Below are 24,225 nucleotides of genomic sequence, written 5' to 3'. Positions count from 1 at the left end.
TGCACATGCGCACATGTGACCACTAACTTAGTTCTTATCAGTATGGCTGTGCTCATAGCAAAATGACCATGAAACCAGCTAGTACATATCATGAAACACCTGGTGTCTCTTCCACTCCGAGCACATATTTCCATAGCAACATCCTGAGCTCACATGGTCCTTAGTCTCAAGGTTACATCCAATTATATCTGCCATACATGGACTGCAGGGCCCCCAGCTCCTTCCTTGTGTCACCTTGACATGTAACATGCATATCCCATATCCTAAGAAAGCATAGTACAACTGCAGGAACACAAGGTTAGGAAACCTTGGGAGCCTGCTGGCCCATCATACTGAAGAGCCTTGGGATCCACAGCCAGCTGAGCCCTGAGATCCAGCTGATTCTTTATACAGGCCATAACCACACAACATGGCAGTATAGGAAGGATTATACAGAGACTATGATAAAATGAGAAGAACGGTTAAAAAAAAAAAAAAAAAGCTTAGGGTGGCAACTGAGAGGGTAAAAACTGTACAACAGGCATGGACACTGTTCAAAAATACCATCCTGGAGGCCCAGGCCAAACATATTCCGCGAATTAGAAAAGAAAGACGGAAGTCCAAAAGACAGCCGGCATGGTTGAAAAGTGAGGTGAAGGAAGCTATTAGGGCTAAAAGAAACGCCTTCAGAAAATGGAAGAAGGAACTGGCTGAAAATAACAAGAAGCAGCGTAAGGAGTGTCAAAGCAAATGCAAGGCGCAGATAAAGAAGGCCAAGAGGGATTATGAAAAAAAGCATTAGAGACAAAAAAACATAGCAAAACTTTTTTTCGGTATATTAAAAGCAGGAAGCTGGCAAAAGAATCGGTTGGGCCGCTGGATGACCGAGGGGTAAAAGGGGTGATCAAGGAAGATAAAGACGTAGCGGAGAGATTGAATGAATTCTTTGCTTCGGTCTTCACCAAGGAAGATTTGGGTGGGATACCGGTGTCGGAAATGGTATTTCAAGCGGACGAGTCGGAGAAACTTACTGACTTCACGGTAAACCTGGAGGACGTAATGGGCCAGTTCAGCAAACTGAAGAGCAGCAAATCTCCTGGACCGGATGGTATTCATCCTAGAGTACTGATAGAACTGAAAAATGAGCTTGCGGAGCTACTGTTAGTGATATGCAATTTATCCTTAAAATCGAGCATGTTTCCGGAAGATTGGAGGATGGCCAATATAACGCCCATTTTTTAAAAAGGTTCCAGGGGAGATCTGGGAAATTATAGACCCATGAGCCTGACGTCGGTGCCGGGGAAAATGGTAGAGACTATTATCAAGAACAAAATTCTAGAGCACATCTGAGGACATGGATTACTGAGACCAAGTCAGCACGACTTTTGTGTGGGGAAATCTTGCCTGACCAATTTACTTCAATTCTTTGAAGGAGTAAACAAACATGTGGACAAAGGGGAGCCGGTTGATATTGTGTATCTGGATTTTCAAAAGGCGTTTGACAAGGTACCTCATGAAAGGCTACAGAGGAAATTGGAGGGTCATGGGATAGAAGGAAATGTCCTATTGTCGATTTAAAAACTGGTTGAAGGATAGGAAACAGAGAGTGGGGTTAAATGGACAGTATTCACAACGGAGAAGGGTAGTTAGTGGGGTTCCTCAGGGGTCTGGTGCTAGGACCGCTGCTTTTTAATATATTTATAAATGATTTAGAGATGGGAGTAACTAGCGAGGTAATAAAATTTGCTGATGACACAAAGTTATTCAAAGTCGTTAACTCGCGACAGGACTGTGAAAAATTACAGGACGACCGTACGAAACTGGGAGACTGGGCGGCTAAATGGCAGATGACATTTAATGTGAACAAGCGCAAGGTGATGCATGTGGGGAAAAAAGAACCCAAATTATAGCTACGTCAGACAAGGTTCCACGTTAGGAGTTATGGACCAAGAAAGGGATCTGGGTGTCGTCGTCGATAATCCAGTGAAACCTTCTACTCAGTGTGCTGCTGCGGCTAGGAAAGTGAATAGAATGTTGGGTATTATTAGGAAAGGTATGGAAATCAGGTGTGAGGATGTTATAATGCCGTTGTATCGCTCCATGGTGCGACCGCACCTTGAGTATTGTGTTCAATTCTGGTTGCCGCATCTCAAGAAAGATATAGTAGAATTGGAAAAGGTGCAGCGAAGGGCGACTAAAATGATAGCGGGGATGGGACGACTTCCGTATGAAGAAAGACTAAGAAAGCTACGGCTTTTCAGCTTGGAGAAGAGACGGCTGAAGGGAGGCATGATAGAGGTTTATAAAATAATGAGTGGAATGGAACAGGTGGATGTGAAGCGTCTGTTCACGCTTTCCAAAAATACTAGGACTAGGCGGCATGCGATGAAACTACAGTGTAGTAAATTTAAAACAAATCGGATAAAATTTTTCTTCACCCAACGCATAATTAAACTCTGGAATTTGTTACCGGAGAACGTGGTGAATGTGGTTAGCTTAGCAGAGTTTAAAAAGGGGTTAGACGGTTTCCTAAAGGACAAGTCCATAAACCACTACTACATGGACTTGGGAAAAATGCACAATTCCAGGAATAACATGTATAGAATGTTTGTACGTTTGGGAAGCTCGCCAGGTGCCCTTGGCCTGGATTGGCCGCTGTCGTAGATGGGATGCTGGGCTCGATGGACCCTTGGTCTTTTCCCAGTGTGGCATTACTTATGTACTTATGCGTTCTACCCAGTTTTGGTAATAGGGTTATCAGTGCGGTATTAGCATAGGGAGGGAAGTAGCCTTTGGAGTTAATATCTCATAATACTCTCCCGCAAATCCATCAGGACTGGGGGCAGAGCGCAACTTTAGCGCTTTAACCGCTGTCTGTAATTCAGATAACTTAAGCGGAGCATTCAGAATTTCTAATTCTTTTAAGGTCAATGTAGGCAGGCCTACCTCCTCCAAGTAATCTGTCAAATGATTGTGATAACCACAGTGTCTGCCCTTACAGGAGGAGACCGCCAGAGGGCGCTCGCCCACTGAAATTGGGAAAATGCCCATTCTGGCCACTAGAGGGAGCTCCAGGGATCGAGCTGAGTATGGGCATGTATGGGCCAGTAGAGGGAGCTCCAGAGAGATAGCTGTGGGGAGTGAGAAGAGGCTTCTAGGCCAGATCTTTCTGGAACCAGAGGGGCGAGGTTTCAAGAGGTGGGGAGGTTTATTGGACACCTCATAAATAGCTTCCTCTTAGCAGAGGGGAGAGGTTTGCCCGAAAGAGAGGAGGGTTCCCCCCCAGGAGAAAGTCTGGCTGTGCCCTATGGCCCTGTGTGTCCCCAAAGGAAAAGATGGGGAGTCAAGAACAACCCAGAGGTACTGTGTGTCCCAGGATAAGAAGTATAGACTATGTGTTTAGGCAACAGGGCAAGGAGAAAAGTTTGAAATGGAAGATTGCCCTGTGTAGGAAGAAGTGAACTTATAAGCTGGAAGAACTGTTTTAAGCTTGGGAAAGTGTTTAGAAGAACCAACAGCCGTGGGGTGGAGGATGGGACCGTAAGGTTAATGTGAATAAAAGAAGGTTCCATCCGGGGAGGAGGCTGTTGTACCCTGAGACCCAGATGTCCTCAGGGAATGGTCTCAGGGGGGTGAATCTCAGTCAGAATGAGAATGGGAAAGCCAGGTTCCAAGAAAAGACTGTAACCGAGCTAATAAACTGAATTTACATGTAACTGGCTAATTTGCATATTGTTTTGGGCCAGCCGAAGAAGCTGGGCTATCTCCCCAGAAAAGAGGGACCTGGGGGGCCCCACCTAGAGAGCTGGAAAAGGGGAGGGGCGGTTACCAGGGGATACAGCGGAGAGGCAGGACCAGGACTGCCGATTAAGGAAGAGGTCACCCTGAGGAAAAGGGGAAGACCAAACCTAGAGGCCGGAATGAATGCAACCACATAGAAATCTGGTTTCAAGGTGGTTCCCTGTGGTAAAAGGCTGGTGAGGCCAGGCAGGAGCCCCTAGAGGACCAAGGCACACCAGAGAAGGCTCCGGTGGGGGGGGGGGGGGGGTTTACAAAGGGCACTAGCCCAGAGAGTCCTGAGGGTGGAATAACCCCCAGGAAGACAAGGACAGGCAATAATTGTATCCCCCCAGGAAAGGGTGCAGAAAGGCCCACTGACTACAGGAAGGTTCTGGAGGACTAGAGAACTCGAAAAGAAAGCTGAGTGGAGCAGGCGTCCGTCTCCAGAGGAGGCCCCGGTATGAGGATAGCGGGAGCGGTCAAGTTCCAGAGGTCAGTCAGTCGAGGGACACGACGTCTACTGTGATCCTTTTTACATGATGTTTCACTGGCATAGCTTCCGCTGTAGCTTCAGCTGTGTAAAGTGAAAAAAAATAATTTGTAAATATTCGTGCTATACTTTCCCGGTTATTCGTATGGTTACCGTCCGTAGCCCTCCCCAGATTTTAATCACATGGGCAAGCATTTGACCAGGTTGGCTACCAAACCACTGTAACATATATTTGCGATACAATAGGGAGTGAGACTCTTTTTCATGCAATAATGAGTTAAGTGAGACAAAAGCACATGTCCTAGCACTGGAGCCTGCTACTCCTTACAATGCTGTGTCTGCGGCTCTGCTGCTCATAGGAAAGGCAGCTGTGTGGCTGGGGAAGATGAGTGGGGAAGAGGGAAGAAAACGTGCCGGTATTCCGTACCGGCAAGTACCGCCACAAAAAAAAAAAAAAAAGCACTGACAAGGGGAGAAATACTGGATGGAGAGAGAGGGGGCAAGGACAGAAATGCTGGAAGATTGGATAGTAAGAAAGAACTACAACATGGATAAAGGCAGAAAATAAAATCTAAGAAAGCTGAAAGGAAAAGGAGGAGAGAAAAATGATGAACAGAAAATCCTAGCAACAGAGTTAAGAGAAGATGAGGAAAGTAGAAACCAGAGACTGGGACCAACACAAATGAAAAGAAGTACATGGCCAGACAACAAAGGCAGAAAAAAGAATTTTATTTTTATTTTAAGATAAAGTAGTGTGGTAGCTGTGCTAATTTTTTGTTTTATTTGTATTTGTTAATTTGAATTATAGTGAATGGAGTATTTGAAATTTAAGTCTACTATTTTTATAGCAAGGGGAAAATATTTTTGCTTTTCTGGTGTTATCCTGCATGCCAGAGTCTGTTTTTGGGGGGTTTCAGCTGATTTTTTTTAAAATCTACATATTTTATTAGTTTATAGTCAGTCACAAGAGTTCTTTTGTTGGACCTAGGAACTTATGTACTATTTTCAATACCACCTTTTTATATGCTCTATGGCTGGTAAAATAGGTGTGGCTACTGTAGGAGTGGAGCCATAGAGACATCCACCCTTAAGGTTGGCATTGTATGAGTACCGGCACCTTTTTTTGCTACAAAAAAAGCACTGGCTATAAACAACAGGTCAAAGCATCTCCATAGCGTCATTCCATGTCAAGTGGTCTGATTTCAGAGAAGTACCCTGCTCGACCATCACGGATTTCGATGAAATTTTCTGTGAACATTCATACATGTCCCCAATGAACATTGGTAAAGTTTTACATTCGCCGATGCAATACTTGCTGAGATATAGTAATCTGTTTGACCCCATACTGGTGCCTTCTATGGTATGACTGAGATTTCGGCAACTTTGAGACACTATCGCTGGCAATATTTTGTTGAAACAAAACTTGGCCATCTTGTACAACGTTTTGCGCTCTATTAAACAAAATAATAAAAAAAATATTCACGAGCGATTTCCATTAAGAAAACTTGGATCAAACTTGGTCCGAAAAATTTGCGGCATGAAAAAATTGTAAAGTTTGTTTTTTTATGTCTCTGGAATTAAAGGTGTGATTAACGTGAAACTTTGCAAACAACTTGTCAACACAAGGTTTTCGAATATAAAAGTTCATTCTCCTAATATTTTCCATTAGTACACAAATTGAGTGTAAAGTTGATGATTTTTGCAAAAACGTCAAAAATAGGGTATCTTTAGCCCACTTTAAAAAAAAAAAAAAGACCTTCTGGAAACTCTTTTTAATCATTTTCATTAGAAAGAGCATGTTTCAAACCCCTTAAAAAAGTAGGGTTGGTTTTTCATCGCTGGCATATAAGGCCCTAGAAACAGGGACAAAGCTGAGGACATTGCTATAGCAACGCCATATACTTCAACATGCATTTTTCTATATTGTGTCGTTTTCTTTCCATTTCTGCTGAAGTATAAAGTGTATAATTCATTTTTTGTATGCTATATGAATCTGTTAGTCTACTAGCGGTGCTTCTACACTAATGACATTGGTTAAATATTCTGTAAATACTTTATTCATGCCGCACATTAGCATGTTTCGGCTACAGGTTTCTGTACTGTGCAGGTGTAGTTGTATGTTTCTGTCATAAAATAAGAATCTTTATAACTTCTCTTTTTCAGATTCGCATTAATTTAATACACTTCATATTATTATTGCGATTTTGCCCAATATGCGAAAAATGAATGTCGGAGTCAACTGACAATCCCACTTTGCCCATTTGCGTTGTTGGAAAAAATTTGTTGTCAACTTGCCACCATGGTTCATTTTATTCTAAAGAAATTGGGCTGCATTATGTGCACAGCTTGTCCGCCAATGAAGAAATGCTCATTACTCAGCGATCGGAGGTTGATTTCACAGACGACGACCAAATCTGCCTGCATCACAAAGCGATGTATTTGGAAAAGTACGAAATGAAGCAAAAATCGTGCTGCAACCCATTCGACAACCAAAATCACATAGTTAAACATGGACTGTTGAAAGTCGATCTAACCATGCCCGATGATTTGAAAAAATTGAAAACAAATGTGAAGCCGGGCCAAAAAATGTGTTCCAAGTGTAAAGCCAAATATGTTTCTATGGTCGAAAGCAAGGCAGAATCATCCTCATCAGAAAATTACAATATGGACATTTCAGACACTCTTGATCAAAGTTTGACTGATTTGGGGACTTCTCCATTAAAAATTTGGAGGTTGGCCAGTAGGGATAAAACTGGATATGTGAAACAAAAAATTGAACGCGTGCAGAAAGTGGTAGCAGAAAAAAATAATGGTAGCCATTGCAGTATCAGCCGAAGATATTGGACAAACTAGCAAGTCGGCTGCTAAGGAATGCTTGTCATGCCAAGATTACACTGACCTAATCGAAGATGTGAAAATGAAAATTATTGGAACAGTAGTACATAGAGTATTTTTGGCAAATTGGAGTATGTTCATGCTTCTGTAGTCTTTTACATTGCATTTTGTATCACTTGCTCTAATTGATAATAAAGACTTCATGCAAATTAAAAAAAAAATATCCAATAGATCCATGAAAATTCAATTATTGACTTTGGCCCCAAAGAGTTGTGACAGCAAAAACGTTTAGCGTTTCAGAACGTATGGTTAAAACAGCGTGAAAATTAAAGCAAGAGAGAGGCATTTGTGCACTACCGGATGCAAAAGTTGGCAAACTGCGACCAAAGGCAATCGCCGACAAAGTTCGACATTTCTACGAGGATGATGAATTTAGCAGGATATACCCGGGTAAAAAAGATTTTGTTTCTGTTCGGCTTTATGGCATCAAAGTTAAAAAACAAAAGCTGTTGCTACTGTGCAATCTGAAAGAACTGTATGTAGCATATCGAAACAAATATGGTGCTGAAATTGGTTTTTGCAAATTCTGTGAGCTCAGACCAAAGTGGTGTGTTACTGTCGGTGCCTCAGGCACACATTCTGTCTGTGTCTGCACCATCCATCAGAATGTTAAGCTTATGCTACAAGGTGCCAACATTAAAGAAGACTACAAGATGCTCATGGGAAAGGCTGTTTGCGATCTGGACGCCAAAGATTGTATGTTGCAGTGATGCCAAAACTGTCCAGGTGAAGAGGCACTGATAGCATATTTGGAAGAAATATTTGAGGACTGGGACTCAGAAGAATCAACAGAATTCAAACAATGGGTTCATACTGACCGTGAAAGGCTCGAAACACATATTCTCACTGTTGAACTGACTCTCCACCACTTCATTTCAAAACATCAAAGCGAATATTTGAAGCCATTAAAAGCTGGCCTAAAAGAAACCAAACTCATCGTACTGATGGATTTTGCGCAGAATTACTCATTTGTTGTCCAAGACGCTGTTCAAGGCTTTCACTGGGAAAATTCACAATGCACAGTGCATCCATCCGTCGCTTACTATATCAATAAAGATGGCGTGCTGCAAATTGTCAACTGCTGCATAATTTCTGATCATATACAACATGGGAAAATTAGGTTCTTACCGTGATAATTTTCTTTCCTTTAGTCATAGCAGTTGCAGCCATTACAGATGGGTTGTGTCCATCAACCAGCAGAGGGAGATAGAGAGCACACTTTTTTCAGTGCCTCATACCAGCTTGCTCCACTGCCTCTCTTCAGTATTTGAAGCTTCCAAAGCAGTATGGCAAACCGCAATGGGAAGGGAAAATTAGGTTCTTACCGTGATAATTTTCTTTCCTTTAGTCATAGCAGATGCAGCCATTACAGATGGGTTGTGTCCATCAACCAGCAGAGGGAGATAGAGCGCACACTTTTTCAGTGCCTCATACCAGCTTGCTCCACTGCCTCTCTTCAGTATTTGAAGCTTCCAAAGCAGTATGGCAAACCGCAATGGGAATAACATGAGCTTTCCTAACAGCGAACGATGGCCCTACAACAAAGGGCATTAACTCAGAATGGAGGGAATGAAACATCCTCCCGGAGGGCATAAACTCATCCTCCACTGAGACATAACTGGAGGGAATAAACTCATCCTCCTGGAGGGAATAAACTCATCCTTCAAAACATGAAACTGGAGGGAATTAAGTCATTCTCCTTTAATTGAACAAGAATCCTGAAGACTGTTTTCCGACTTTCTCCCAAGGACGGAATTCTCCAGGAAATATGAACAGAACCTGAAATAGATTTACAGCAGATAGCAATCAGACAGGGAGGGATCATGGCTGCATCTGCTATGACTAAAGGAAAGAAAATTATCACGGTAAGAACCTAATTTTCCCTTCCTTGTCTCAAGCAGATGCAGCCATTACAGATGGGATGTATCAAACCAATCCCTAGATAGGGTGGGAACAAGCCACACCACACGCCAGCACTTGCGCTCCAAAATGTGCGTCCCTCCTGGCAGCCACATCCAGCCTGTAATGTCGGGCAAAAGAGCTTAGAAGCCCATGTTGCTGCACTACAAATCTCTTGAAGAGAGAGTGCTCCAGTTTCAGCCCAAGAAGAGGAAATTCCTCTAGTGGAATGCGCCTTAAAGGCATCAGGCGGAGGCCGACCGGCATGCAAATAAGCTGAAAAGATAGATTCTTTGAGCCAGCGGGCAATAGTGGCTTTAGACGCTGGAGACCCTCTGCGAGGACCTGATAGCAAAACAAACAAATGATCAGAGGTCCTGAAAGAGTTAGTAACTCGCAGATACTGCAGCAGAGTCCTGCGCACGTCCAACAGGTGCAATTGCCCAAAAGATTCTGGAAACTCCTCCTTGACAAAGGAGGGCAAGAAAATAGGCAGAGGTAACTGAATGGGATCCTCTACGAGCATCTGTCGGAGGTCCGCATACCAAGGCCTCCTGGACCAATCCGGGGCGACGAGAACCACTTCTCCTGGATGCAGCCGAATCTGCAGGAGCACTCGCCCTAACAAGGGCCACGGAGAGAGCACATACAGTAGGCCCGGAGGCCAGGGTTGAGCCAAGGCATCCAACCCCGCTGAGCGAGGATCTCTCCGTCTGCTGAAAAAGCATGGGACTTTGGCATTGATGCTTGTCGCCATTAGATCCATCACGGGCTTGCCCCACTTGGCACATATCTGCAGGAATACTTCGTCTGCAAGTTCCCACTCCGCTGGATCGATCTGATGCCTGCTTAGATAATTGGCTTGCACGTTGCTCTGACCTGCAATGTGAGCTGCCGACTGAAACTGTAGATGCAGCTCGGCCCAGTGGCAAATTTGTTCGGCCTGCGCAGCTAGAGCTCTGCACTGAGTGCCGCCTTGTCGATTTATGTAGGCCACTGCTATCGTGTTGTCCGACATCACTCTGACAGCCAATCCTTCCAGGGTCACTTGAAAAGCCAGAAACGCCTGAAACACCGCTTTCAACTCTAGGCGGTTGATGGACCACTCCGACTCCTCGAGTGTCCATAGACCCTGGGCATGCTTCCCCTTGCAATGTGCGCCCCAGCCTTTCAGGCTGGCATCTGTCACCACTAGGCACCAATCGGGGAGCGCCAGCGGCATTCCTTGCCGCAGCATGCTGTCTGAGAGCCACCACTCCATACTGAGTCGGGCCGCAGGGAGCCAATAGAGTCTGCATTGATAATCCTGAGATACTGGAAACCATCTTTGGAGTAGAGCATACTGTAGAGGTCTCAGGTGCGCTCTCGCCCAGGGCACCAGTTCCATGGTGGCTGTTATCGATCCAAGCAGCTGGACAATCCTTAGGAGCAGACGGACCTGATTCTGAAGCGTGCACCGCCTTTGCTCGGGTAGGTACACATACCCCGAGGCTGTGTCGAACCTGGCCCCCAAATATTCTACAGACTGCGAGGGGGTCAGGTGACTTTTGGCCAAATTGACGACCCAGCCCAGAGATTGAAGTACTGAGATCACTCTGGCTGTTACATGCTGACTCTCTGCAGCAGAGCTTGCTCGAATGAGCCAGTCGTCCAGGTGAACCCGAATACCCTCTCGCCTTAGAAAGGCAGCTACTACCACCATAACCTTCGAAAAGGTGCGGGGAGCTGTGGCGAGGTCAAAAGGCAAGGCCCGGAACTGGAAATGCTTTCCCATCACCGCAAACCTCAGAAAGGTCTGGTGCGGGGGCCAAATTGGTATGTGCAAGTAAGCTTCTTTCTGGTCCAAAGACGTGGGAAACTCTCCTGGCTGTACCACCGCAGTGACGGAGCGCAGGGTTTCCATGTGAAAATGCCGCACTCACAGGGACTTGTTTAATTCTTGTAAGTCCTGAATAGGGCGAAAAGACCCTCCTTTTCGCAGCACCACAAAGTAGATGGAGTAGCGGCCACATCCATGTTCGGCGGGAGATACTGGGGACACGGCCCCTATCTGAATCAGACCTTGTAAAATCTCCTCTACCGCCGCCCGTTTGGCGGCAGAACCGCATCGGGACTCCACAAACACATCTCTTACAGGGGCGGCGAATTCTATTCTGAAACCGTCCCTGATCAGGTCCAAGACCCACTGATCTGAGGAAATGTTGGCCAACTCCTCGGCAAAGACGTCCTCCGATGACAGGACTTGAGGAGAGGGCCGGCGCACCATCATTGAGAGGGTCGCCCCTGAACTCCAGGCCTTGAGCCAGTGGCTGTGGAACGTTTGTCCAAGCGAAAGGAGTTCCTCTGCTGAAAACGGGCATGAGAAGTGAACCCAGCAGAACGCCCCGGGCAGTACCTTCGAGCTTCACGGAAGCGAGGTCTGTAAGAGGAGTGGACCGCCGCACCCTTAGAGGAAGGCCGAGGCCTATCTTCGGGCAAGCGCTGGGGTTTAGCCTCACCCAGGCCCTTCACAATTTTCTCCAACTCCTCACCAAACAGGAGAAGGCCTTGAAAGGGCAACTTCACCAACCTTTGCTTAGAGGCCATGTCCGCCGCCCAATGCCGTAGCCAAATGCCATGTGTTTAGCCGAAGCTCTGACAATATCATAAAGGGCGTCAGCAAGAAAGAACAAGGCCGACTCCATCCGCGGAGCCACATCTGAAAAGGGCTCTGCTCCATCACCAGGCTGTTCCACTGCCTGTTGCAACCAAGCCGGGCAGGCTCTAGCAGCATAACAACTGCATGCAGACGCCCGAATAGTGAGACCTGCAATTTCAAATGACCGTTTAAGTGCTGATTCCAGTCTACGGTCTTGAATATCCTTCAGGGCAACACCTCCTTCAACAGGGAGGGTAGTTCTCTTTGTCACAGCTGTGACTAGGGCATCCACTTTAGGCATAGCAAAGCGAGCCATATGCTCCTCACTCAGAGGGTATAATTGCCCCATAGCCCTGGAAACTTTCAAAGGTCCCTTGGGGTCAGCCCATTGAGCTGAAATAAGCTCTTGGATGGAGTCATGCAAAGGAAAGGCTCGAGCAGGCTTTTTGGTATTAGCCATCCTAGGATTCACAGAGGAGGCTGTGCCACTGGCAGAGTCCTCAATAGAGAGAGCCTGCAGGGCATCAGAAATAAGCACTGGCAGCTCATCAAGGTGGAAAATCCTCACCGCGGAGGGATGGTCCAGATCCTGAGTCACTTCTGCACCAGACTCTGGCTTCTCAGACCATGAAGGCCTGCCAGAGTCCTCCGAATCCTCGCAGCCCGACCACGGAGGGGGGGGGGGGGGGGGAATGGAGGTGCAGCACTCTCTGAAGAGGAAGAGCCCTTCTGCGCTTCATATTCTGCCAATTATCAGGGAATAACGCCTCAGAGGGAATACCCAGGCTAGAATCCAGCGGGGGGGGGGGGGGGGCATTAGAAGAGGCCCCTGCAGGGCTTTGTGGGAGAGCTCTTTTAAGCATGTATGCTTTATGCATTAATAAGACAAAATCAGGGGAGAAAAACTCACCCTGGGCACCCGGATCTCTACCGGGGCTAGTAGCTCTCATATCAGCCTCACTCCGAAGCCTCCCCCCCCCCGGGCTCAAGCTCAGGACTCTCCGTCTCAGCGGAGGTCACGCCATGTGGTAAATTCAAAATGGCGTCTGCTGTCAGCTCAGAGCGCGAAGAATCGTCGCTCGCCATGCTCGAGCTGGCTCTAACGTCTGTACAGCACAATTTACAGAGCCCCGCTGCTGATCTGAGCTTGCCACACTTGGAACAGCGCTTTACTGTCTCCGCAGCCATCGCAGAAAACGGCGGTAAAATTCAAAATGGCGGTTCGTGCCAAATCGCCCCGATCGCGGGCCCACCCCGGAGGAGTCAGAAAACACTCTTACCTCACTGGACCGAGTATCACAGCTCCGGTCCCACAGAAAAAGGCAAGGAAAAACCTCTGTTCCAGCGTCTAAGCACCAAAGCTCGACACAACTTTTTTTTTTTTAAACACTGTGAGGAAAGCAGAGGTAAACAGAACTCCGGAGGCTCAGGTGAGTGGGAAAGGCAGGGAAAGGGCGAACCTATGTGCCTGCATCCACTGTTGGTGGGGAAGGACAGGGAAAGCTAAGCATTGTGTCCACATCCACAGAGGTATGGGTAAGGCAGGGAAAGGGCGAACCTATGTGCCTTTAAAGTGAAGCTGCTATAGCCTCCAACACCCCTGCTAACAACTGGCAAAAGCACAGGAGCAACCTCCAGGCAGATTTTAGATGGAGCTCAAAGAAGCTGCAACCACTCTGCTAGGGGAGATAGAGAATACTGAAGAGAGGCAGTGGAGCAAAGTGGTATAAGGCACTGAAAAAAGTGTGCTATCTCCCTCTGCTGGTTGATGGACACAACCCATCTGTAATGGCTGCATCTGCTTGATGACAAGGAAGATACGGTTTCCGTGCACATGTTCATTCGGAAGTTGATTGAATTTTTGACGAATAAAACGAAGATTACAAGAATATACTATAGTGACAGTTCAGCAGCACAATACAAAAATTTCGTCAATCTGTGCAATCACAAGAATAATTTTGAAATTTTGAAATTGAGGCCGAATGGAACTTTTTGGCACGAGTCATGGCAAGTCACCATGTGATGGAGTTGGTGGCATGACTAAACGGTTGGCTGCTCAAGCCAGCCTCCAGCGACCAATAACCGACCAAATACTGACGCCAATAGATCTGTTTAACTTTTGTGACAAAAACATTCATGGAATTAAATATATGTATGTTCTGACTGAAGAAATCCAAGAAAACAGGATGCTGCAAGAAGAAAGATGGAAAGCTAGCTGCACAATAGCTGGCACAAGAGATCATCACCAGTTTGTGCTAGTTGATTCGAATTTGATTTCTATCAGCAAAGTTTCAAATGACACGATTAACTTTGTGGCCAAAATTTCCTATATCATCGATCCTAATTTAAAATTGGCCAAACTATTGCCTAGTTGTTATATTGCTTGCATTTATGACAATAAGTGGTGGGTAGGCAACGTTGTAGAAATTTCCACTGAACAAAATGAAGCATTGGTAACATTTATGCATCCACCAGGCCCGGCTCATTCATTTTATTGGCCTGAAAGAAAAGATGTTTGTTGGGTTCCAGCACAACATCTTATTTGTGTGCTTCCAGCGCCATCAGTTACGTAGTCAGGCCACCAGTATCAATTCCCAGAAGTGACACTAAAGAAAGTGGTTTGTAAATTCAATAATAAATAAGCAATCATTGGAATTTGGAAGTTCATACAAACATTACGGACTTCGGCTTGGGAACCATTTAAGATACCCACTTTAGGCTTAGGAACCTAGGATAAGCTGCCCAATCGTCGGCTTGGGAACCGGACAGATACCCACACAAGGCTTTGGAACCTTGATGAAGAAACCAAACTATAGGCTTGGGATCCTCATCCAAGAAACTCACCCATGGCTGGTATTGCACAGCTATCGGGCGTGACCCCTATGGCGATGGGGTTACTGGTTCAAGTTCCTAAACTGGTAGTGACAATGTTACCATGGACCAAAGCAATTTAGGGACTAATAATGTCTGTATAAAACAAAAATAATAGAATGCAAGTGATGTTGCGATAGCAACATCCTCAACTTTGTCCCTATTTCTAGGGCCTTACATGCCAGCGATGAAAAACCAACTCTACTTTTTTAAGGGGTTTGAAACATGCTCTTTGTAATGAAAATGATTTAAAAGAGTTTCCAGAAGGTCTTTTTTTGTAAAAGAGGGCTAAAAATACCCTATTTTTGGTGTTTTTGCAAAAATCATCAACTTTACACTCAATTTGTGAACTAATGGAAAATATTAGGAGAATGAAATTGTATATTCGAAAACCTTGTGTTGATAAGTTGTTGTGTGCAAAGTTTCACGTTTATCACACCTTTAATTCCAGAGATATAAAAAGCCAAACTTTACAATTTTTTTGTGCCGCAAATTTTTCGGACCAAGTTTGCTCCAAGTTTTCTTCATGGAAATCGCTCATGAAGATTTTTTTATTATTTTAATAGAGCGCAAAACGTTGTACAAGATGGCCAAGTTTTGCTTCTCTCAACAAAATATTGCCGGAGATACAGTGTCTCAAAGTTGCCGAAATCTCTGAGTCATACCATAGAAGGCTGCAGTATGGGGTCAAACAGATTACTATATCTCAGCAAGTATTGCATCGGCGAATGTAAAACTTTATCAATGTTCACTGGGGACATGTATGAATGTTCAAAGAAAAAAATCATCAAAATCCGTGATGGTCGCGCAGGGACTACCTGACCACTTGACATGGCATGACCCCATACAGAAAGACGAGATCCGCAAGGTTCGATTCACACCTTTCAAATCCAGAATTGGTTGAAAGGAGCCTTCTTTCTTGAGCACCACAAAATTAACGGAGTAATATACCAAGCCCACTTCAGTAGTTGGGACTGGATCAATCACCCACAGTCAATGGAGTCTCTCTCAAACCACCTTGACTTTCCATATGGCCTGTCAAGGAGACTCCAAAGACACGTCTGCTAAAGGGCAAGCAAACTCTAATTTCGTAACCCTCCTGAATGACCATGAGAACCCACTTGGTCTGAGGTAATCTGAGTTCACTTCTGGTAAAAAATCCCGTAACCTCGCTCCCACCGAAACCACTGAGAAGAGTGACTACGGCAACCGAGGGTCCAGAATCTCAGTCCCCTCTGTGCCCCCCCACAAAAGAGCTGAGCTCTCTGGAAGAAAAGACAGCACCTTCTGTCCACCACTTTGTCCAGGCCAATATCGACGAGCATCGTAAGACCTGTTCCTCAAAGATGAAGAACCACTTCTTGTGCCCACTCTATGCCTATCCTCTGGAAGACCTGGAACTCTTGTTTCTCCCAAACTCTTTAACTAGTTTGTTCAATTCCTCACCAAAGAGGAGAGAACCTCTAAAGGAAACTTACTAAGATTAGACTTGGAGGCTGCATTAGCTGACCAACCCCTCAGCCACAGAGAACATTTAGCCACTACACTAAGCCACAGACTTAGCAGAGGACCAGAGAAGATCATAAAGGGCACCTGACAGGGCCAATCATACTTCTCTGAATGGTAGGACTCAATGTCTGCCCGATCCTAATCCACACGACACTTAGTGGAGAATGCAAGTGGTGATGGAACAGGTCCTTGCAGCTGAGAACACTCTGCAGCAGCTTCTTTACAGTGACACAAAACCCTATACATGGCTAGATTGAATTGAGGAGGAAAAATAGATTCCGGTCGGCCGAGGCAGCGCCAAAGAAGGAATAGCTTCACCAGCTCAAGCTGTGGTGGAAGCTCCGGCATTATCAGGGGATCCAAAATGTCAGCATTTCACACCAAAACTGAAACTGTCGTCATTAACTGCCCCCTATGATTATTCCCCAGCCACTGCAGTAGAGAAAGCAAGACGCCAACAGAAGAGAGACCAGCCCCCGCTCTTGACTGGCACAGAAAGAACAGCAGCCCTCCGAATCATATTGTGCAGTGTTTAAGAAGCATAAGTACTACTACTACTTATAAGTATTGCCATACTGGGAAAAACCAAAGGTCCATCAAGCCCAGCATCCTGTTTCTAACAGTGGCCAATCCAGGTCACAACTACCGGGCAAGATCCCAAAAATGTACAAAACATTTTATACTGCTTATCCCAGAAATAGTGGATTTTCCCCAAGTCCATTTAATAACGGTCTATGGACTTTTCCTTTAGGAAACAGTCCAAACCTTTTTAAAACTCCGCTAAGCTAACCACCTTTACCACATTCTCTGGCAACGAATTCCAGAGTTTAATTACACATTGAGTGAAGAAAAAATTTTTCCGATTCGTTTAAATTTACTACATAGCTTCATCACAAGCCCCCTAGTCCTAGTATTTTTGTTAAGCGTGAACAGACGCTTCACATCTACCCATTCAACTTCACCCAATATTTTATAGACCTCTATCATATCTCTCCTTAGCCGCCTTTTCTCCAAGCTGACGAGCCCTAGCCGCTTTAGCCTTTCCTCATAGGAAAGTCGTCCCATCCCCTTTATCAGACATCACCCCAGAAGACCGAAGGAACAGGCACTACAACCCCATACCACATCCGACAAACCTCAACGGGACTGAAAACAGGGAGCAGGAGGTACAAACAGATGCCCAACAGCTTAGTTTGAAGTGCTCTCTTTTTAAACAGCAGCCCCACGTCAGAAAAGGCCATCCAGAGACCACCATGGGGGGGGGGGGGGGGGGGGGGAGGGACGGAAGAACTCGGCCACCCGAGTAACACCCTCTGGGTTTCAGAGACCCCCCACAGGAATCAACCCCAGTCTGGCAAGCAGGAAGAAAATACACTGCTGTGGTGGTAGGGGTTTTTTTTTTTTTAATGACTCCTCTTGCCTTGTTTTTTTTTATATTAAAAAAAAATCTTTTAATAGTCAAACATTATAACCTCAATAAATTTGGACGGCACAGACTTACCACTGTTACCATCTGCTGGAGTGCATAACACATCTGTGCTGGTTTAGAGGGATACTAAGGAACTGAATAAAAAGGAGATCTGATTCATGGACAGATAAAAAGGTGGAGAAAGGCAGATGAAAAGGTAAAGTCACCATCCGCTAATTCATCTAGTTATCTAAAATTTAAACATTCACAAAACCTCCCATATTAACAGACCCCCATACCAGTGATTCTGTCACACTTTTCAATCTAGCAATAAAGCAGCCAGGACTGGCAGTGAAGATGCTGCCAAAAGAGCAATTGACAGCATTCCCTTCAGACACAGCCTGCTCCATGGTAACACTGGGCAGTTCATATAGACAAATTGCTAGAAAATGTCTGCTGCTTGGAATAGGATACTCACTGTTCTTCTGCTTCTTTCTGTCACGAGGAGGCTCCTTTAGGGCTTTGATGATAAGGGCAGAGGCAGACGGTACAACCTCAATCTAAGGAGGAAAGAAAAGGGAATGAAAGGGAAAATTAGGTTCTTACCGTGATAATTTTCTTTCCTTTAGTCATAGCAGATGCAGCCATTACAGATGGGTTGTGTCCATCAACCAGCAGAGGGAGATAGAGAGCACACTTTTTCAGTGCCTCACACCAGCTTGCTCCACTGCCTCTCTTCAGTATTTGAAGCTTCCAAAGCAGTATGAAAAACCGCAATGGGAATAACATGAGCTTTCCTCACAGCGAACGATGGCCCTACAACAAAGGGCATTAACTCAGAATGGAGGGAATGAAACATCCTCCCGGAGGGCATAAACTCATCCTCCACTGAGACATAACTGGAGGGAATAAACTCATCCTCCCGGAGGGAATAAACTCATCCTTCAAAACATGAAACTGTAGGGAATTAAGTCATCCTCCTTTAATTGAACAAGAATCCTGAAGACTGTTTTCCGACTTTCTCCCAAGGACGGAATCTCCAGGAAATATGAACAGAACCTGAAATAGATTTACAGCAGATAGCAATCAGACAGGGAGGGATCATGGCTGCATCTGCTATGACTAAAGGAAAGAAAATTATCACGGTAAGAACCTAATTTTCCCTTCTTTGTCATCAAGCAGATGCAGCCATTACAGATGGGATGTATCAAAGCAATCCCTAGATAGGGTGGGAACAAGCCACACCACGCGCCAGCACTTGCGCTCCAAAATGTGCGTCCCTCCTGGCAGCCACATCCAGTCTGTAATGTCGGGCAAAAGAGCTTAGAAGCCCATGTTGCTGCACTACAAATCTCTTGAAGAGAGAGTGCTCCAGTTTCAGCCCAAGAAGAGGAAATTCATCTAGTGGAATGCGCCTCAAAAGGCAATCAGGCGGAGGCCGGCCGGCATGCAAATAAGCTGAAAAGATAGATTCTTTGAGCCAGCGGGCAATAGTGGCTTTAGACGCTGGAGACCCTCTGCGAGGACCTGATAGCAAAACAGATGATCAGAGGTCCTGAAAGAGTTAGTAACTCGCAGATACTGCAGCAGAGTCCTGCGCACGTCCAACAGGTGCAATTGCCCAAAAGATTTGGAAACTCCTCCTTGACAAAGGAGGGCAAGAAAATAGGTTGGTTTAGGTGAAACGCTGAAACCACCTTAGGCAAGAAGGAAGGCACGGTCCGAACCGTGACCCCGGACTCTGAAAATTGCAAAAAAGGGCCTCTACAGGACAGCGCCTGGAGCTCTGACACCCGTCTCGCCGAAGTAATGACCACTAAAAAGATGGCCTTCAGTGTCAAATCTGTCTCTGAAGCACGCCGAAGCGGTTCAAAGGGAGCACCCTGAAGGGCTTTCAGCACTAGCCCCAGGTTCCAAGCTGGACAAGGTGCACGCACGTGAGGACGGAGCCGAAGCACCCTTCTAAGAAACCGTGCCACATCCGGATGAGCAGCTAAAGACACGCCTTCAACCTTGCCATGCAGGGAGGCCAACGCTGCCACTTGCACCCGCAGGGAATTATAGGCCAAGCCTTTTTGTACACCATCCTGCAAAAAGTCCAGAATCGGCGAGACAGGAGCCTGCAGGGGTGTGCTCTTTGGAAGCACACCAGACTTCAAACTGGCACCAAATCCTGGCATAAGCCACGGAAGTGGAACGCTTGCGGGCTTGCAGGAGAGTGGTAATTACTTTATTGGAATAGCCTTTGTCTCTCAATTGCGCCCTCTCAATCGCCAGGCCATAAGACCAAATCGGCCGGCGTCCTCCATGGTCACCGGACCCTGTGACAACAGGCTGGGAACCAGAGGTAACTGAAGGGGATCCTCTACGAGCATCTGTCGGAGGTCCGCATACCAAGGCCTCCTGGGCCAATCCGGGGCGACGAGAACCACTTCTCCTGGATGCAGCCGAATCCGCAGGAGCACTCGCCCTAACAAGGGCCACGGAGGGAGCACATACAGTAAAGCCCGGAGGCCAGGGTTAAGCCAAGGCATCCAACCCGCCGAGCGAGGATCTCTCAGTCTGCTGAAAAAGCACGGAACTTTGGCATTGATGCTTGTCGCCATTAGATCCATCACGGGCTTGCCCCACTTGGAACATATCTGCAGGAATACTTCGTCTGCAAGTTCCCACTCCGCTGGATCAATCTGATGCCTGCTTAGATAATCGGCTTGCACGTTGCTCTGACCTGCAATGTGAGCTGCTGACAGAAACTGTAGATGCAGCTCGGCCCAGTGGCAAATTTGTTCGGCCTGCGCGGCTAAAGCTCTGCACTGTGCCGCCTTGTCGATTTATGTAGGCCACTGCTGTCGTGTTGTCCCACATCACTCTGACAGCCAATCCTTCCAGGGTCACTTGAAAAGCCAGAAACGCCTGAAACACCGCTTTCAACTCTAGGCGGTTGATGGACCACTCCGACTCCTCGGGTGTCCATAGACCCTGGGCATGCTTCCCTTTGCAATGTGCGCCCCAGCCTTTCAGGCTGGCATCTGTCACCACTAGGCACCAATCGGGGAGCGCCAGCGGCATTCCTCGCCGCAGCATGCTGTCTGAGAGCCACCACTCCATACTGAGTCGGGCAGCAGGGAGCCAATAGAATCTGCATTGATAATCCTGAGATACTGGAAACCATCTTTGGAGTAGAGCATACTGTAGAGGTCTCAGGTGCGCTCTCGCCCAGGGCACCAGTTCCATGGTGGCCGTCATCGATCCAAGTAGCTGGACAATGTCCCAAGCTTGCGGGCGGGGCATACTCAGGAGCAGACGGACCTGATTCTGAAGCTTGCACTGCCTTTGCTCGGGTAGGTACACATACCCCGAGGCTGTGTCGAACCTGGCCCCCAAATATTCTACAGACTGCGAGGGGGTCAGGTGACTTTTGGCCAAATTGACGACCCAGCCCAGAGATTGAAGTACTGAGATCACTCTGGCTGTTACATGCTGACTCTCTGCAGCAGAGTTTGCTCGAATGAGCCAGTCATCCAGGTACGGGTGAACCCGAATACCCGCCTGCCTTAGAAAGGCAGCTACTACCACCATAACCTTCGAAAAGGTGCGGGGAGCTGTGGCGAGGCCAAAAGGCAAGGCCCGGAACTGGAAATGCTTTCCCATCACCGCAAACCTCAGAAAGGTCTGGTGCGGGGGCCAAATTGGTATGTGCAAGTAAGCTTCTTTCTGGTCCAAAGACGTGAGAAACTCTCCTGGCTGTACTGCCGCAATGACGGAGCACAGGGTTTCCATGTGAAAATGCCGCACTCTCAGGGACTTGTTTAATTCTTGTAAGTCCTGAATAGGGCGAAAAGACCCTCCTTTTCGCGGCACCACAAAGTAGATGGAGTAGCGGCCGCAGCCGTGTTCGGCGGGAGGTACCGGGGACACGGACCCTATCTGAATCAGACCTTGCAAAGTCTCCTCTACTGCCGCCCGTTTGGCGGCAGAACCGCATCGGGACTCCACAAACATGTCTCTTACAGGGGCGGCGAATTCTATTCTGAAACCGTCTCTGATCAGGTCCAAGACCCACTGATCTGAGGAAATGTTGGCCCACTCCTCGGCAAAGAGGGAAAGATGTCCCCCAATGACAGGACTCGAGGAGAGGGTCGGTGCACCATCATTGAGAGGGTCGCCACTGAACTCCAGGCCTTGAGCCAGTGGCTGTGGAACATTTGTCCGAGCGAAAGGAGTTCCTCTGCTGAAAACAGGCACGAGAAGTGAACCCAGCAGAACGCCCCGGGCGGTACCTTCGAGGTCTGTAAGAGGAGTGGACCGCCGCACCCTTAGAGGAAGGCCGAGGCCTATCTTCGGGCAAGCGCTGGGGTTTAGCCTCACTCAGGCCCTTCACAATTTTCTCCAACTCCTCACCAAACAGGAGAAGGCCTTGAAAGGGCAACTTCACCAACCTTTGCTTAGAGGCCATGTCCGCCGCCCAATGCCGTAGCCAAATGCCATGTGTTTAGCCGAAGCTCTGACAATATCATAAAGGGTGTCAGCAAGAAAGGACAAGGCTGACTCCATCCGCGGAGCCACATCTGAAAAGGGCTCCGCTCCATCACCAGGCTGTTCCACTACCTGTTGCAACCAAGCCAGGCAGGCTCTAGCAGCATAACAACTGCATGCAGACACCCGAACAGTAAGACCTGCAATTTCAAAGGGCCGTTTAAGTGCTGATTCCAGTCTACGGTCTTGAATATCCTTAAGGGCAATACCTCCTTCAACAGGAAGGGTAGTTCTCTTTGTCACAGCTGTGACTAGGGCATCCACTTTAGGCATAGCAAAGTGAGCCATATGCTCCTCACTCAGAGGGTATAATTGCCCCATAGCCCTGGAAACTTTCAAAGGTCCCTCGGGGTCAGCCCATTGAGCCGAAATAAGCTCTTGGATGGAGTCATGCAAAGGAAAGGCTCGAGCAGGCTTTTTGGTATTAGCCATCCTAGGATTCACAGAGGAGGCTGTGCCACTGGCAGGGTCCTCAATAGAGAGAGCCTGCAGGGCATCAGAAATAAGCACTGGCAGCTCATCAAGGTGGAAAATCCTCACCGCGGAGGGATGGTCCAGATCCTGAGTCACTTCTGCACCAGACTCTGGCTCCTCAGACCATGAAGGCCTGCCAGAGTCCTCCGAATCCTCGCAGCCCGACCATGGGGGGAGGGGGGGGGGGAATGGAGGTGCAGCACTCTCTGAAGGGGAAAGAGCCCTTCTGCGCTTCATATTCTGCCAATTATCATGGAATAACGCCTCAGAGGGCATACCCAGGCTAGAATCCACCGGGGGGGGGGGGGGGCATTAGAAGAGGCCCCTGCAGGGCTTTGTGGGAGAGCTCTTTTAAGCATGTATGCTTTATGCATTAATAAGACAAAATCAGGGGAGAAAAACTCACCCTGGGCACCCGGATCTCTGCCGGGGCTAGTAGCTCTCATATCAGCCTCACTCCGAGGCCTCCCCCCGGGCTCAGGACTCTCCGTCTTAGCGGAGGTCACGCCATGTGGTAAATTCAAAATGGCGTCCGCTGCCAGCTCAGAGCGTGAAGAATCGTCGCTCGCCATGCTCGGGCCAGCTCTAACATCTGTACAGCATGATTTACAGAGCCCTGCTGCTGATCTGCGCTTGCCACACTTGGAACAGCGCTTTACTGTCTCCGCAGCCATCGCAGAAAACGGCGGTAAAATTCAAAATGGTGGCTCGCGCCAAATCGCCCCGATCGCAGGGCCACCCCGGAGGAGTCAGAAAACACCGGAGCTGTGATACTCGGTCCAGTGAGGTAAGAACCTCACTGGACCGAGTATCACAGCTCCGGTCCCACATTAAAAGGCAAGGAAAAACCTCTGTTCTTTTTTTTTTTTTAACGCTGTGAGGAAAGCAGAGGTAAATAGAACTCCAGAGGCTCAGGTGAGTGGGAAAGGCAGGGAAAGGGCGAACGTATGTGCCTGCATCCACTGTTGGTGGGGAAGGACAGGGAAAGCTAAGCAATGTGTCCACATCCACGGAGGTATGGGTAAGGCAGGGAAAGGGCGAACCTATGTGCCTTTAAAGTGAAGCTGCTATAGCCTCCAACACCCCTGCCAACAACTGGCAAAAGCACAGGAGCAACCTCCAGGCAGATTTTAGATGGAGCTCGGAGAAGCTGCAGCCACTCTGCTAGGGGAGATAGAGAATACTGAAGAAAGGCAGTGGAGCAAGCTGGTATGAGGCACTGAAAAAGTGTGCTCTCTATCTCCCTCTGCTGGTTGATGGACACAACCCATCTGTAATGGCTGCATCTGCTTGATGACAAGGAATTACCATTTATACAACACTGACAGTCCCTGCTTCCACCTGTCAAGGTACTCAGTTCCTAAACCCCAGAAATAGCTTTGCAGAAAAGGTCCTGTATACAAGTCCAGTAAAAAAAAAAAAGTGTTCATAACCAAAACCAGTGCTACTTTCTCCTGCATACAATTAAGAAAAAGCACTTTTGTCTTAGTATGTGGAAAGTAAGGAGGGTTTAATTCTGATAAGAGATTGTGCAGTTGTAAAAGATTTCAGTTATCTGAAATGCTCAAAATTTGGAATTTTTCAAATTTCAGAATGGTTTATGTTATAGGCTGACCAAATTTCAACTTTGGTGCCCTCCTCTCACCTACCAACACCCAATCTGTTAGAATATCAATGAAATGCTTTGATGTCCCCATGCATACCCCCACCCTCCCACTCTGTCAGACTGCCAAAGTAATGCTTTGA

At 47.1% G+C, this 24,225-nt stretch overlaps 1 protein-coding gene and 1 long non-coding RNA gene across 2 annotated transcripts in view; one reads left to right on the top strand and one right to left on the bottom strand.

Annotated features, from left to right (window-relative positions):
* Window positions 1-24,225, bottom strand: part of RPL12 (ribosomal protein L12) — a 130,871-nt gene that overhangs the window by 16,122 nt on the left and 90,524 nt on the right. Inside the window, exon 4 of the mRNA XM_030206574.1 lies at window positions 17,948-18,029. Coding sequence (XP_030062434.1) covers window positions 17,948-18,029 — 82 coding nt within the window. The remainder of the gene's footprint in view (window positions 1-17,947; window positions 18,030-24,225) is intronic.
* Window positions 23-13,036, top strand: LOC115472332. Its single transcript, XR_003942506.1, has 3 exons — window positions 23-104; window positions 12,677-12,684; window positions 13,027-13,036. It is a non-coding gene; the product is annotated as an uncharacterized LOC115472332 (long non-coding RNA).

The sequence above is a fragment of the Microcaecilia unicolor genome, chromosome 6, assembly GCF_901765095.1.
Source record: "Microcaecilia unicolor chromosome 6, aMicUni1.1, whole genome shotgun sequence".
In the NCBI taxonomy this organism is placed as follows: Eukaryota; Metazoa; Chordata; class Amphibia; order Gymnophiona; family Siphonopidae; genus Microcaecilia; species Microcaecilia unicolor.
This window is presented reverse-complemented; position numbering and strand designations above follow the sequence as displayed.